Source organism: Zalophus californianus, chromosome 16, assembly GCF_009762305.2.
Source record: "Zalophus californianus isolate mZalCal1 chromosome 16, mZalCal1.pri.v2, whole genome shotgun sequence".
Lineage (NCBI taxonomy): Eukaryota > Metazoa > Chordata > Mammalia > Carnivora > Otariidae > Zalophus > Zalophus californianus.
In genome coordinates this window covers 9,769,548-9,781,960 of record NC_045610.1, presented here as the reverse complement: position 1 = coordinate 9,781,960, position 12,413 = coordinate 9,769,548, and the positions used below count along the sequence as shown (strand labels likewise).

The 12,413-nt window shown below is 35.1% G+C and overlaps 1 protein-coding gene across 9 annotated transcripts in view; it reads right to left on the bottom strand.

Moving 5' to 3' along the window:
* Positions 1 to 4,333: 4,333 nt before the first annotated feature.
* The window catches only part of ZNF624 (zinc finger protein 624), a 45,690-nt gene continuing 37,610 nt past the window's right edge, over positions 4,334 to 12,413 (bottom strand). For all 9 annotated transcript variants that reach the window (XM_027624953.2, XM_027624954.2, XM_027624955.2 and 6 more), the window contains one exon: positions 4,334 to 11,092. In XM_027624953.2, the coding sequence (XP_027480754.1) occupies positions 8,877 to 11,092 (2,216 nt within the window). In that variant the 3' untranslated portion in view covers positions 4,334 to 8,876. The remainder of the gene's footprint in view (positions 11,093 to 12,413) is intronic.

Here is a 12,413-nt window from a genome sequence, read left to right as displayed (position 1 = left end):
AGAATGACAATGCCACAAGTTGGCAAGACTAGGGGTAACTGAAACACACATACATTGTTGGTGGCTTGCAAAATGCTACCAAGTACTTGGGAAAACACCTTGGCAGTTTCTTATAAAGATATACTTATATTTACCATATGACCCAGCAATTCCAAACCTAGGTATTTATATAATAAAAATGGAAATATGTTGGAAATGGAAATATGTATGGAAAACACAAAGACATGCATGGATGTTCATAGCAGGTTTATTCATAATAGTCTCAAAGTGGAAACAATCCAAGTGTTCATCAATGGGTACCTAAATAAATAGTGATATATTAATACAATGGGATGCAACATAATACACAACATAAATAAATCCCAAAATTTAAGCTGAGCAAAAGAAGGTAGGCACAGAACAGTATATACAATGTAATTCCACTGGTATAAAATTCTAGAAAAGATAATTCTCATTATATAGTGACAGAAAGCAGATTAATAGTTTCTTGGAGTCAGAGGTGGGGAGAATTGTCTGGGAAGGGATACAGGACATTTTTGGGGTGATGAAAATGGTATACTTTTTGATTTAAGTGGTAGTTATATTAAGAGTGTATATTTACCCAAACTGATCAAAAATGTAAGGTTAAATTTAGTGCAACTTATATGTAAATTATGTCTCAGTAAAGGTAATAAAAACCTCCCCTGGATGCAGTGAGATGGGTTCTTATGAGAAATTTAGACTGTTAAATGAAAATACTAGCCAAAAAGAAAGGTTGAAAAAAATCAGTTATCTAAGATTTAATTTCAAGAAGCTAGAAACAAAACCCAGTGGATGAAATTCAAATAAAGTAGATAGAGTCTTTTGTGTGTCTAATGGTCATTTATTACTCTTTTGTGAAATATTTGTTTAAAAATTTTGCTCATTTAAATTAGGTTGCTGTTATTATAAAAGAGCATGAACCAGTGAAAAAGAAATTAGCTATACAGTAGTCAAGAGGTGTCCTTTTGAAAAGACTAATCAAGTGTTAAATCCCTAGAATGCCTAATCAAGAAAACAAGAGACTACACAAGTTACAATACCAAGACAGAAAAGAGAATATTGCTATAGATTCTCCAGATACTAAAAATACAACAAACGTATACAAATTATTTAAAGGTAATAATTAGATATTTCAATGAAATGATACAGATAAATGAAAATATACTTACCAAAACTGACATAAGAGATAGAAAATATCAATAGTCCTATGTCTATCAAAGTAATTGAATCTATAATTTAAAATTTTTCTACACAGAAAACTCCTGACTCAGATAGTTTTACTGGTGATTTTTATGTGAAACACTTATGGAAAAATAATACCAATACCAATAATGCACAGTTTTACACAAACTCTTCTGGGGGACAAAAAAGGGATGTGAATCTCAATTAATTTTATAAGACCCTCATTATTTTGATAATAATCCCTGAAAAAGCTACCACAAGAAAGGAAACATACAAAACAACATGGACATAGACATAAAGTCCTATATAAAAATTTTAAAATGTAAGTAAATAATATATTAGAAAGATAATATACAAGGGCCAAATGGAATCGTGGAAGATGGCCTTAACTTTCAAAAACCAATCCTTTGGACGAATTTGGGGAACATATGCTACATAAAATAAGCCAGTCACAAAAGAACAAATATTTATATGAGGTACCTAATGTAGTCAAATTCACAAATAAAGAAAATAGAATCATAGTTTCCAGGGGCTGAGGGGAGGAGGGTTGGGAAGTTATTGTTTAATGGGTATTGAGTTTCAGCTTAGAAAGATGAAAAGAGTTTTGGATATGGATGGTGGTGATGGTTGCATGACAATATCAATGTACTTAATTTCACTGAACTGCACACTTAAAAATGGTTGAGAGGGTAAATTTTATGTTATGTGCATTTTTATCACAATTTTCTAAATGAAAAAAATCAATCCATATAATTCAATCACATTAACAGAATGAGAATAGCCATATGGTAATCTCAACAGATGCAAAATATGTATTTGGTGTAATTCAATACCTGTTCATGATGACAAGTCTCAGCAAACTAGGATTTGAGGAAAACTTTCTTAATCTGATAGAGATTACCTACAAACAAATTTACACCTCATATCACAGTTAATGGTAAAATATTTAGGGTTTTCTTTTAAATTCTGGGAAACAGGCAAGGATGTCCACAATCATTTTCTAACGGTAACTGCCAGTGCAAAAAAGCAAGAAAAAATGGTATAAAAATAGGAAAGGATGAAGTAAAAAAACTTTATTGCAGATGACATTTTGTATACAAAGTCCAATAAAATAAGCAATTAAAATTAACAAGTGAATTTATCAAGGCCACTGGATAGGTTAGTTTGTATTATGAAGTTTGATCATTCCTTTGGGTATGATATATATCCATTATATGTTATATATAATAGTATACTATAATATACATAATATACTGTAATATATAAGATATGTGTATCATTTATACAGTTGGCCCTTGAACAATGTGGATATTAGGGGTATTGATGCCCCCCAGTAAAAAACACACATATAACTTTTGACTCTCCAAGAACTTAACTAGTAATAGCTTCTTATTGGTCAAAAGCCTTGCTGATGACATTAAACAGTCAATTAACACATATTTTATGTATTATATGCATTACATACTATATTCTTATAATAAACTAGAGAAAGCATTAATAAAATCATATGGAAAAGAAAATACATTTACAGAACTGTACTATAATTATTGATGCTGTAAGTTTACATGATCTGTTTACAAGGTGAATCATCTGTCAGTACCTACATCAATATTGTCTTATGATACAAAACACTGTGGTGCTATATGTATTATTTAACAGTAGACCTCAAAATGAAAAGATAATGTGCAAAAAATGTACATTTATTTACAGGCACTACACATCATGCATTAAAAACAAAAAGCAGCAATATGATTGCTTTGTGGTAGCGCAGTATAATAAGATTGTGTCACGGTAGCCTAGCCTATATATTACTGAATAAATTGCTATAAAATGTTTATGGCATACCGTATTACAGTCATAGTCATAATACAGTACTGGAAACCTTGTTATATTTTTTGAAGAATTACTTACCTGTGATGATAAGCTGATATGCAGTTTCTCCAGCAGGAATTTGTTTCAGGATTGATGGCTTCCACAGCTTTTTCTATAACAACAATGGCATCTTCAGTGGTGTAATCCTTCCAGATCTTTTTGATATTCTATCAGGGCTCTCCCAAGGTCCTTATGAACCCGTGGTCTAGGGGCTGAATTAGAGATGTGTTTGGGGGCAAACAGACCACTTTGACACATTCAGTGTTGAACTCATGAGGTTCTGGGTGGCCAAGGACATTGTCTAGTATCAAAAGAACTTTAAAAGGCAGTTCCCTACTTGCAAGGTATTTCCTGACTTCAGGGACAAAGCATTGTTGGAACCAATGGAAACAAAGTTTCTAAAAAAGGGGGGGGGGCAGTTCTTGCTGTCCAGACCTTCTTGTTGTCCAACCAAAAGCCTGGTAGCTGCAGGGGTTAGCAGCTTTACAGATAAGGGCAGTCCTGAGCAGAAACCCAACTACATTTGCACAGAACGGTAGCTAACCTATCCCTCGATGCCTTAAATCTTGGTATTTGCTTCTCTTCCTAATAAATGTCTTTTGTGGCATTTTTTTCCCTCCAGAATGGGGCACTTTTGTCTGCATTAAAAACCTTTTCAGACTGATATTCCTTCTTCTCAATGATTTCCTTAATGGTGTCTGGGAACTAATCCGCTGCCTCGTGGTGAGAAGAAGCTGCTTCTCTTGTTGACATTTAAAAAGCCAAACCTCTAGAATTATCAAACCAGCCATTGCGGCATTAAATTTTCCAGCTTTAGATCCTTCATCTTCCTTTTTCTTTTGAAGTTGCCATATAGACTTCGCTTTTTCTCAAATCATATGCGTCTCTAAGTATGTCTTACTTATAACAGTTCTGCACCTACATAAAAGCTGCATTTTCAGTATGATAAAAAGGTATTTCACAAAAAGTGCAAACTTTTCACACCTGCTGGCTTAGCTGCAGTGACAGATTCATGAAATTTTTTTTTTTTTTTTTTTTTTACGGTGATCCTTATACTGGATTCATTTATCTTGAAATGGCAGGCAACTGCAGCTGTGGACTTAGATCTACGGTACATATCAAGCAATTCAACTTTTTTTTTTTAAAAAAGATTTTATTTATTTATTTGAGAGAGAGAGAATGAGAGATAGTGAGCACGAGAGGGAAGAGGGTCAGAGGGAGAAGCAGACTCCCTGCTGAGCAGGGAACCTGATGTGGGACTCAATCCCGGGACTCCGGGATCATGACCTGAGCCGAAGGCAGTTGCTTAACCAACTGAGCCACCCAGGCGCCCTCAACTTTTTCTTATAATGTCATGACTTCTCTTTTAGGGAGCACTTCCAGCATCATTAGTGGCACTTCATATGGGTCCCCTGGTGTTATTTGGGGGTTTACAGTATTTCACTAAACATGATGAAAAATACGTGAACTGGGAGAGAGGACTTTGTACTGTAATATACAATTTATCAGAGATGAACTGCTCCGTGACAGTGTCATACAGCATTTTAAGTGTATACAACACTTGAGCTTAAGGCAATACCAGCAGGTGGATACAAAATTATTACAGAAATACAGATGTGGGACAGTTAATTTTATACAGTTATCACTGCTGAATCTTTTAGTTTACATTTGTCTCAAGTGCAAATGGCATCATGTACGGTCTGCTTGTGTGTGTAAGTTTTGACAAATCTTAACTTTGCATAATAGATTTGTGTATATTTTATGGTAGTGATAAAAGACTATTTTCCACATATATTTTGTGCATTCATGATATATTTTGCTTAAATTTTCAATATTTCTAGCTTACATGGTCCATCTGTGAGTTTTTCAAATTGTCCCAAATCTTCAAAAAATTTTCCAATATATTTATTGAAAAAAAATCCGTGTATAAGTGGACCTGCACAGTTCAAACCTGTATTATTCAAGGATCAACTGTATATATTTGATATAAATTGGCAGAAATCTGTAAACTAAGATAATAGCATTTATAACGTTAAAACACTGAATACATAAGACCAAATAAAAATGTTCAAAATTTCTACACTGAAAAAATATAAAAATTGCTGATTAAAAGATGTGTATAAATGAAAAGGTATAACATGCCCATAGACTGGGTGTCTCAATATTATTAAAGTGTCCATTCTTGTAAATTATATATTTGATGTAATGCCCATTAAAATCTCAACTTTTCGGTGTGGAACAATTGAAAAAATAAATCATTCAAAGATGTATATGAAAATGCCAAGGATCTAGAATTGCAGTGACAATTTTGAACAAGAACAAAATTAGAAGACATATACCACCAGACGTCAAGACTTACTATAAATCTGTTTACCCTAAGAACATTTGGTGTTCAATGGAATAAAAGAACAGAATAGATAATTTAGAAATAGACCCCCATATATGATCATCTGATTTATCATAATACCACTATGACACAAGGGGGAAAGGAGAAGGTGGCCTTTTCAATTAAATGATGTCAAATAAATTGTGTATTTGTATGGAAAATATTAATTTGACCTCTACCCCACACATAAAAGTTAATTTCAGATGGATTTTAGACCTAAAAGTGAAAAGTGTAGAAGGGAATGTAGGAAAATATCTTTACGACTTTGGATTAGGAAAAAATTTCTTACACTGGGCACAAAAAACACCAATCATAAAAGACTGATTAGTTGTTCACTAAAATTAAAGTCTTCTATTCATCAAAGGACATCAAGGCAAGCTGGAGATGAAGAGATGATGTTTGTAACACAAGTATCCAAAAAGTACCTTGCACCCAGAATATAGAAAGAATCCTACAAATGAACAAAGCGTTCCCAATTAAAAAACATGGGCAAAAGCCTTGAAAAGGCACTTCTCAAAAGAGGATATTCAAAAAGCCAGTAAGCACCTAAAAGGAGATTCAACATCATTAGCCACAAAGGAAATACAAATTAAACCTATAATGAGATACTGCCACACACTAGAATCAGGCTTTGTCGCCTTTCCTCTCCATTGAAATTGCTCTAGTAAAGGTGGCCTGTGTCATCTCCATCCCCTAACCCTGTGGACACTCTTCAGTTATGTCATTTGAACCTGACCATGCTCCTCTTCTTGAAATGCTTGGCTCTAAGGCAGGGAAGAGGGTTTTATGTGTGGTGAGGATTAGGAGGTAGAAAGGAGCAGCCAGCAGACTAGGCATCAAGTTATGTCAACGCTTTAACAGCCTGGTCTTTTAGGGGTAATATTTAAAGGTTTAACTCTCAAACTTTCCAATCAGAAACTGGTATATTACATCCAAAGGAGGTATGTTTCTTGGTAACAGTTTGAAGTTCCACTATTAAAATTCAATCAGAAATGGTCATTTTAAAGTGTCAAATTATTCACTTGTAATGGGAGGAAGCTCGTATCATTTGTCCAATATCCCCTTCCCAATATTAAATAGATACATATTCTAACATTGTGGGAGGGGTATTGGATTCTCTTTTCTTCAGCCTCCACAGAAGCATAGCTCATCATGTCTTGTCCTTTTTGGATATCAGGTCCATGGTCTGTTAGGGTCTTCTGGTATCAAGGCTGCAGCCTCTAGGTTCTCATTTTTGTTCCAGGACTCTTAGTATTTCCAGAACTTCCAAGACTTCATTTATGGGCTTGGGTATCGTTGGCTGTTTCCTCTCTCTCTAATCCATCACGGAACGTTCTGTGAGGCTGTACATGGAACTTTTCACCATTGTGACATTTTCTTCAGTGTCATGTTGAAGGTGGAACTTCTCTTGAGGCTTGCAGACCTGTAGTCTACAGCCTGGACGCCAAGTTCCAGATACTCTTGGATATGTTTTCTATTTGTCTGAAATTACTACCTCCTCCAAATGAAACCAAGAGGGTAGAGGGAATGAGGTGCTGGGTAACTTCTTTGGAATCTAGGCAGCATCAGAACCAATTCCCATGCTCTTAGATCCACGACTGCCCCTACCTTGCCAACGTATTAGGGTAATTCTTGGTACATAACACGTGTCCAGTGAATTACCTCCACGAGTAAAATAGGTTTTTACTGTTTATGATAATATTACATGCTCATTGAAAATAAAAACTTATGAATTACAGAAAAGTGCAGAAGTCAGACAAACAAAAAATACTGGATACTCCATGACTCTAAAACAACCATTAACTTTTCAGAGACCATCCTTTCATTCATGGTTCTCAAAAGTTCACACAAATACAGTTTTACATTGAGTTTTAAGCCATACATGCTACACTTAAATTAAAAAAAAAATTCCAGTCCTTTCCCCCATTTATCCTGCTACTTCTCTTCTCCCTTCCTTCAAGGTAACCAATAATAACAGCCTGGTATACATTCTTCTGGTATATATACTTGTTTCCATGCTCAACACCTAAATGGGTGTAATCATTAACAAAAATAAAATCCTGTACACATAAAGCTCTGTAATAAAGCAATTAGTTATTAAAATTTGTGGGAATACCTTGAGTTCAACTAATGTAGAAATAACTAATTTTAAAAATTACTATCATGCTGTTCCACAGAACGGTTATATCACAATTTATTCCACCATTCCCCCATCAATGGGCATTCAATTTGTCTCCACTTGGTTTTCTACTTTGTCTCTACAAACAATACTTCGACAGAACTCTTTATTTGTGTGTATTTTTATGCATTGATGATGTTATTTCTGTGGGGGCAGATTCCCAAAGTGAGACTGCTAGGTCAAAGTATTTTTATTTTAAAATTTTATTTAAAAACTTTTAAAATATATGTTGCTGAATTGCTGGTGGAAATATAAGCTGATAGAACCTTTTTGTAAAAGTAGATGGCTCCCCAAAACCCACTAGCAAAAGATCTCTTAATTTTTGCCAGCTCCACGAAGTGGAAGTGACATCTCACTGGTTGTCTTAATTTGCATTTCCCTGAGTGCTCCTTAGGTTCATAACATTTTCAGAGATTAATGGCCATTTACTCTTCTATGACTAGCCATCTAGTCCAGATGGATTAAAGACTTTAATGTAAAAAATAACCAAAATCTTAGAAACAAATTTAGGAGACTAATGTATAATCAGGGATTAAGGAGACCCTTTTAACTAAAAGAGTAAATTAACAATCTAAAAAGGAAAATGTATAAATATCTTACTATGAACAATTAAAATGTTAAAGTCTTTTACTATATAAAAAAGCATAAAGACGATCACTAGATTAAAAAAATTTGCAACACACATGAAAAAGGATTAATATTTCAAATACATAAGAGCACCTCCAAATTTATAAGAAAGACAAACCAATAGAAAAATAGGCAAAAAATATATAGGCAATTCATTGAAGATGATTTGTTAAGTGAATAAAGTATGAAATCTGGATGAATACTTTCATTTGTCCATTATTTTTCTCTATTGTGAATTTTCTTAGAACTTCTAAGATTTAATATGACTCTATGCTTTACCACATTCTTATGTTTCTAAAGTCTCTCTCTCTTTTTAAAAGGTTTTATTTATCTGAGAGAGAGCAAGAGCAGGGGGAGGGGCAGAGGGAGAAGCAGACTCCCCACTGAGCAAGGAGCCTGATGTGGGGCTTGAACCCATGACCCTGGAATCATGACCTGAGCTGAAGGTAGATGCTTAACCGACTGAGCCACCCAGGTGCCCCCTCTAAAGTATCTCTTAGGTGTGTATTTTCTGATAAATTGCTCCTGGAAGTTTTCCCACATTCATAAAAGACACAGTTTATGATTCTTCTTGTGGAGTTGGCATCTGGATGAATGATTTATTAATCTTTATATTAGTTGAGTTTCTCTTTGATGTATTCTTTGATGTACAGTAAGGCTTGAGCTACTCCTAAAGGCTTTTCCACATTCATTACATTTATAGGGTTTTTCTCCAGTATGCATCCTCAGATGTACAGTAAAGTCTGAGTTGGTTCTGAAGGCTTTTCCACATTCTTCACATTTGTAGGGCCTTTCCCCAGTATGAATTCTCTGATGTAGAGTTAGCTGTGATAGAGTGATGCAACCTTTTCCACATTCCTTGCATGTATAGGGTTTTTCTCCAGTATGTGTTCTCCAATGCACTGTTAGGTATGAACCCCTCCTAAAGGCTTTTCCACAGACATCACATTTATAGGGTTTCTCTCCACTATGGATTTTCTGATGTTCTGTGACATGTACCATCTGGCTAAATGCTTTCCCACAGTCATTACACTTAAATGGTTTCTCTCCAGTATGCGTTCTCTGATGGGTATTAAAGCCTGAGTTACTTGTGAAAACCTTCCCACACTCATTACATTTATAGGGTTTTTCACCAGTATGCCTTCTTTGATGTACAGTAAGTTGTGATGTATTAGTGAAAGCTTTCTCACAATCATTACACTTATATGGTTTTTCTCCAGTATGTGTCCTTTGATGTACAATAAGGTACGACTTAGTCCTAAAAGATTTTTCACAATCATAGCATTTATAAGGTTTCACTCCAGTATGAATTTTCTGATGCTCTTTGAGATTTACCATTTTGGTAAATGCCCTCTCACATTCATTACATTTATATGGTTTCTCTCCAGTATGAATCCTCTGATGTACAGTTAAGTGTGATTTTATTCTGAAAGATTCCCCACATTCATTACATAGATAAGGTTTCTCTTCAGTATGAATTCGCTGATGTATAATTAGGGATGAAGAACGCATGAAGGCCTTTCCACACTCATTACATTTATAAGGTTTCTCTCCTGTATGCATTCTGTGGTGTACAGTAAGGCATGAATAATTAATGAATGCTTTCCCACATTCATTACATTTATAAGGTTTTTCTCCTGTATGAATTCTTTGATGTTCTGTGAAATTTGCTATACGATTGAATGCTTTCCCACATTCATTACATTCATAGGGTTTTTCCCCAGTATGAGTTCTTATATGTACAATAAGGCTTGAATTACTTCTGTAGGCTTTCCCACATTCATTACATCTAAAGGGTTTCTCTCCAGTATGAATTCTCTGATGGACATTAAAAATTGTGGTATTCTTGAAAGATTTCCCACATTCATTGCATTTATATGGTTTCTCTTCAGTATGGGTCTTCTGATGTACACTAAGATATGACTTATTCCTAAAGGCTTTGCCACAATCATTACATTTGTAGGGTTTCTCTCCATTGTGAGTTTCCTGATGTCTTGCAAGTTTTGATTTATCACTGAAAGCTTTCCCACATTCACTACATTTATAGGGTTTCTCTCCGGTTTGAATTCTCTGGTGTTGATGAAGGCGAGCACACTGGCTAAAAGATTTTCCACAGACATTGCATTGATAAGGTTTCTCCTTAGTATGAATTCTCTGATGTACCATAAGGGATGAAGAAGCAATGAAGGCCTTTCCACATTCATTACATTTATAGGGTTTTTCTCCAGTGTGAATTTTTTTATGTTGACTGAGATATGAAGGCTGGCTGAACATTTTCCCACATTCATTACATTCATAAGGTTTTTCTTTAGTGTGAGTTCTCTGATGTTGAATGAGTAGTGACCTATAACGAAAAGACTTTTCACATGTACTACATTTATAGGGCTTTTCTTTATTATTGTATTTTTTCCCTAACGTAAGTTCTGAAGTAGGCCTTATGGCTTTGCTGCCTTCTGTATCCTTGCAAATTTTCTTCCCCATATGTGTATCTGTAATCAAATCTAAATTCTCAGTGAAATTTTCATGTGTTTGGCATTTGCTGTGGGGTTCTTCTCTGATAACTCCTGCTTCAGGAAAAAGAATAGATCCAAATCTAAAGCCTCTTTGACCAGAGGAAATTTTCTTGTGAGTAACTATTTTTTGGTTCAAATGATTTTCCTGACTATTTTGCAATCTCAATATCCTTTCATTCCATTTCCATAATCCTCCCATTCTGGAGTTCCATAGACCATTCTCTGTGAGTTTATATATTATGGTCTCTTGTGATACATCTTCAGAAATATCCTCGATTGATACATTCTTGGTTGCAGGTTTGGTCTCCAACTCTGGGGGAAAAAAAGAAATAAATCAAATCAAATCAAATGACTCCTATTTCCTAAGCTAGGAAGATCTCAGTAAACAGGATAATAAAAGGGAAACCTCAGCTGATAATGAATATGAGGTTTTAACTGCTTGCAAATTGGCCTTGTTTTCTAAGAAGAAAGAGGTAGGTTTGAGGGAGGCTGGTTGAGCCAAGAACCAAAGTAGTAAACTCAGTTTTTCCCCTACTAAAAAAATTCATTTATGGTAACCCTCCTAGAATCTAAGGATCTCAAATACTACTTTTCTCATTCCCTTTACAGTGAACTTCCCCCCCCAGATCATTCTTCATAAGTTGTGACTACTTTCTTGCTTCCCATTTACTCTACAAACCAGGCATTAGTTCCCAACCATACTTTCTATTTGTCCTCATTCTTTGCTTAGCTTTTTGTATGAGGCTTTTCTCAAATAAGGGCATTTGTTCCCAACCATCCTTCCTGTTTGTTCTCATTCTTTGCTTGCTAGCTCTTTGTATGAGGGCTTTCTCAAATTTCCCAGGGTGGTTTATTCAAGTCTTTGTATGTACTTTTTAATCAGACGTTTATGGAAAAAAACACTACGATTTTTCAGAAAGTAGTTGAACAGCAAATTAGTCAAAATTAATATTTATAGTTATTAATGTTTCAAATAGTAATAATAATCATCAAGGGTAGTTTTGCAACCTTTTTATCTCTTAAGAACATTCCTGAAAGTCTGTCAAAAAAACCGGATCAAAACTACGTACACCTTGAATTTTAAAGTCATGAAACATTCCACTATCCACAAAAGGTTTTGATCCAACTTGTTTTTATTTATTTATTTTTTAAAGATTTTATTTATTTATTTGACAGAGAGAGACACAGTGAGAGAGGGAACACAAGCAGGTGGAGTGGGAGAGGGAGAAGCAGACTTCCCGCTGAGCAGGGAGCCCGATGTGGGACTCGATCCCAGGACCCTGGGATCATGACCTGAGCCGAAGGCAGACGCTTAATGACTGAGCCACCCAGTCACCCCGATCCTATTTGTTTTTAAACATTTAGAAATAATTGCCTGAAAGTTAATTAGAAATTTATTTATTTTTAAAGATTTTATTTATTTATTTGACAGAGACACAGTGAGAGATGGAACACAAGCAGGGGGAGCAGGAGAGGGAGAAGCAGGCTTCCTGCTGAGCAGGGAGCCCAATGTGGGGCTCAATCCCAGGACTCTGGGATCATGACCTGAGCTGAAGGCAGATGCTTAACAACTGAGCCTCCCAGGTGCCCCAGTTAATTAGAAATTTAAAAGAAGTATAAAAATGCAGGGGCG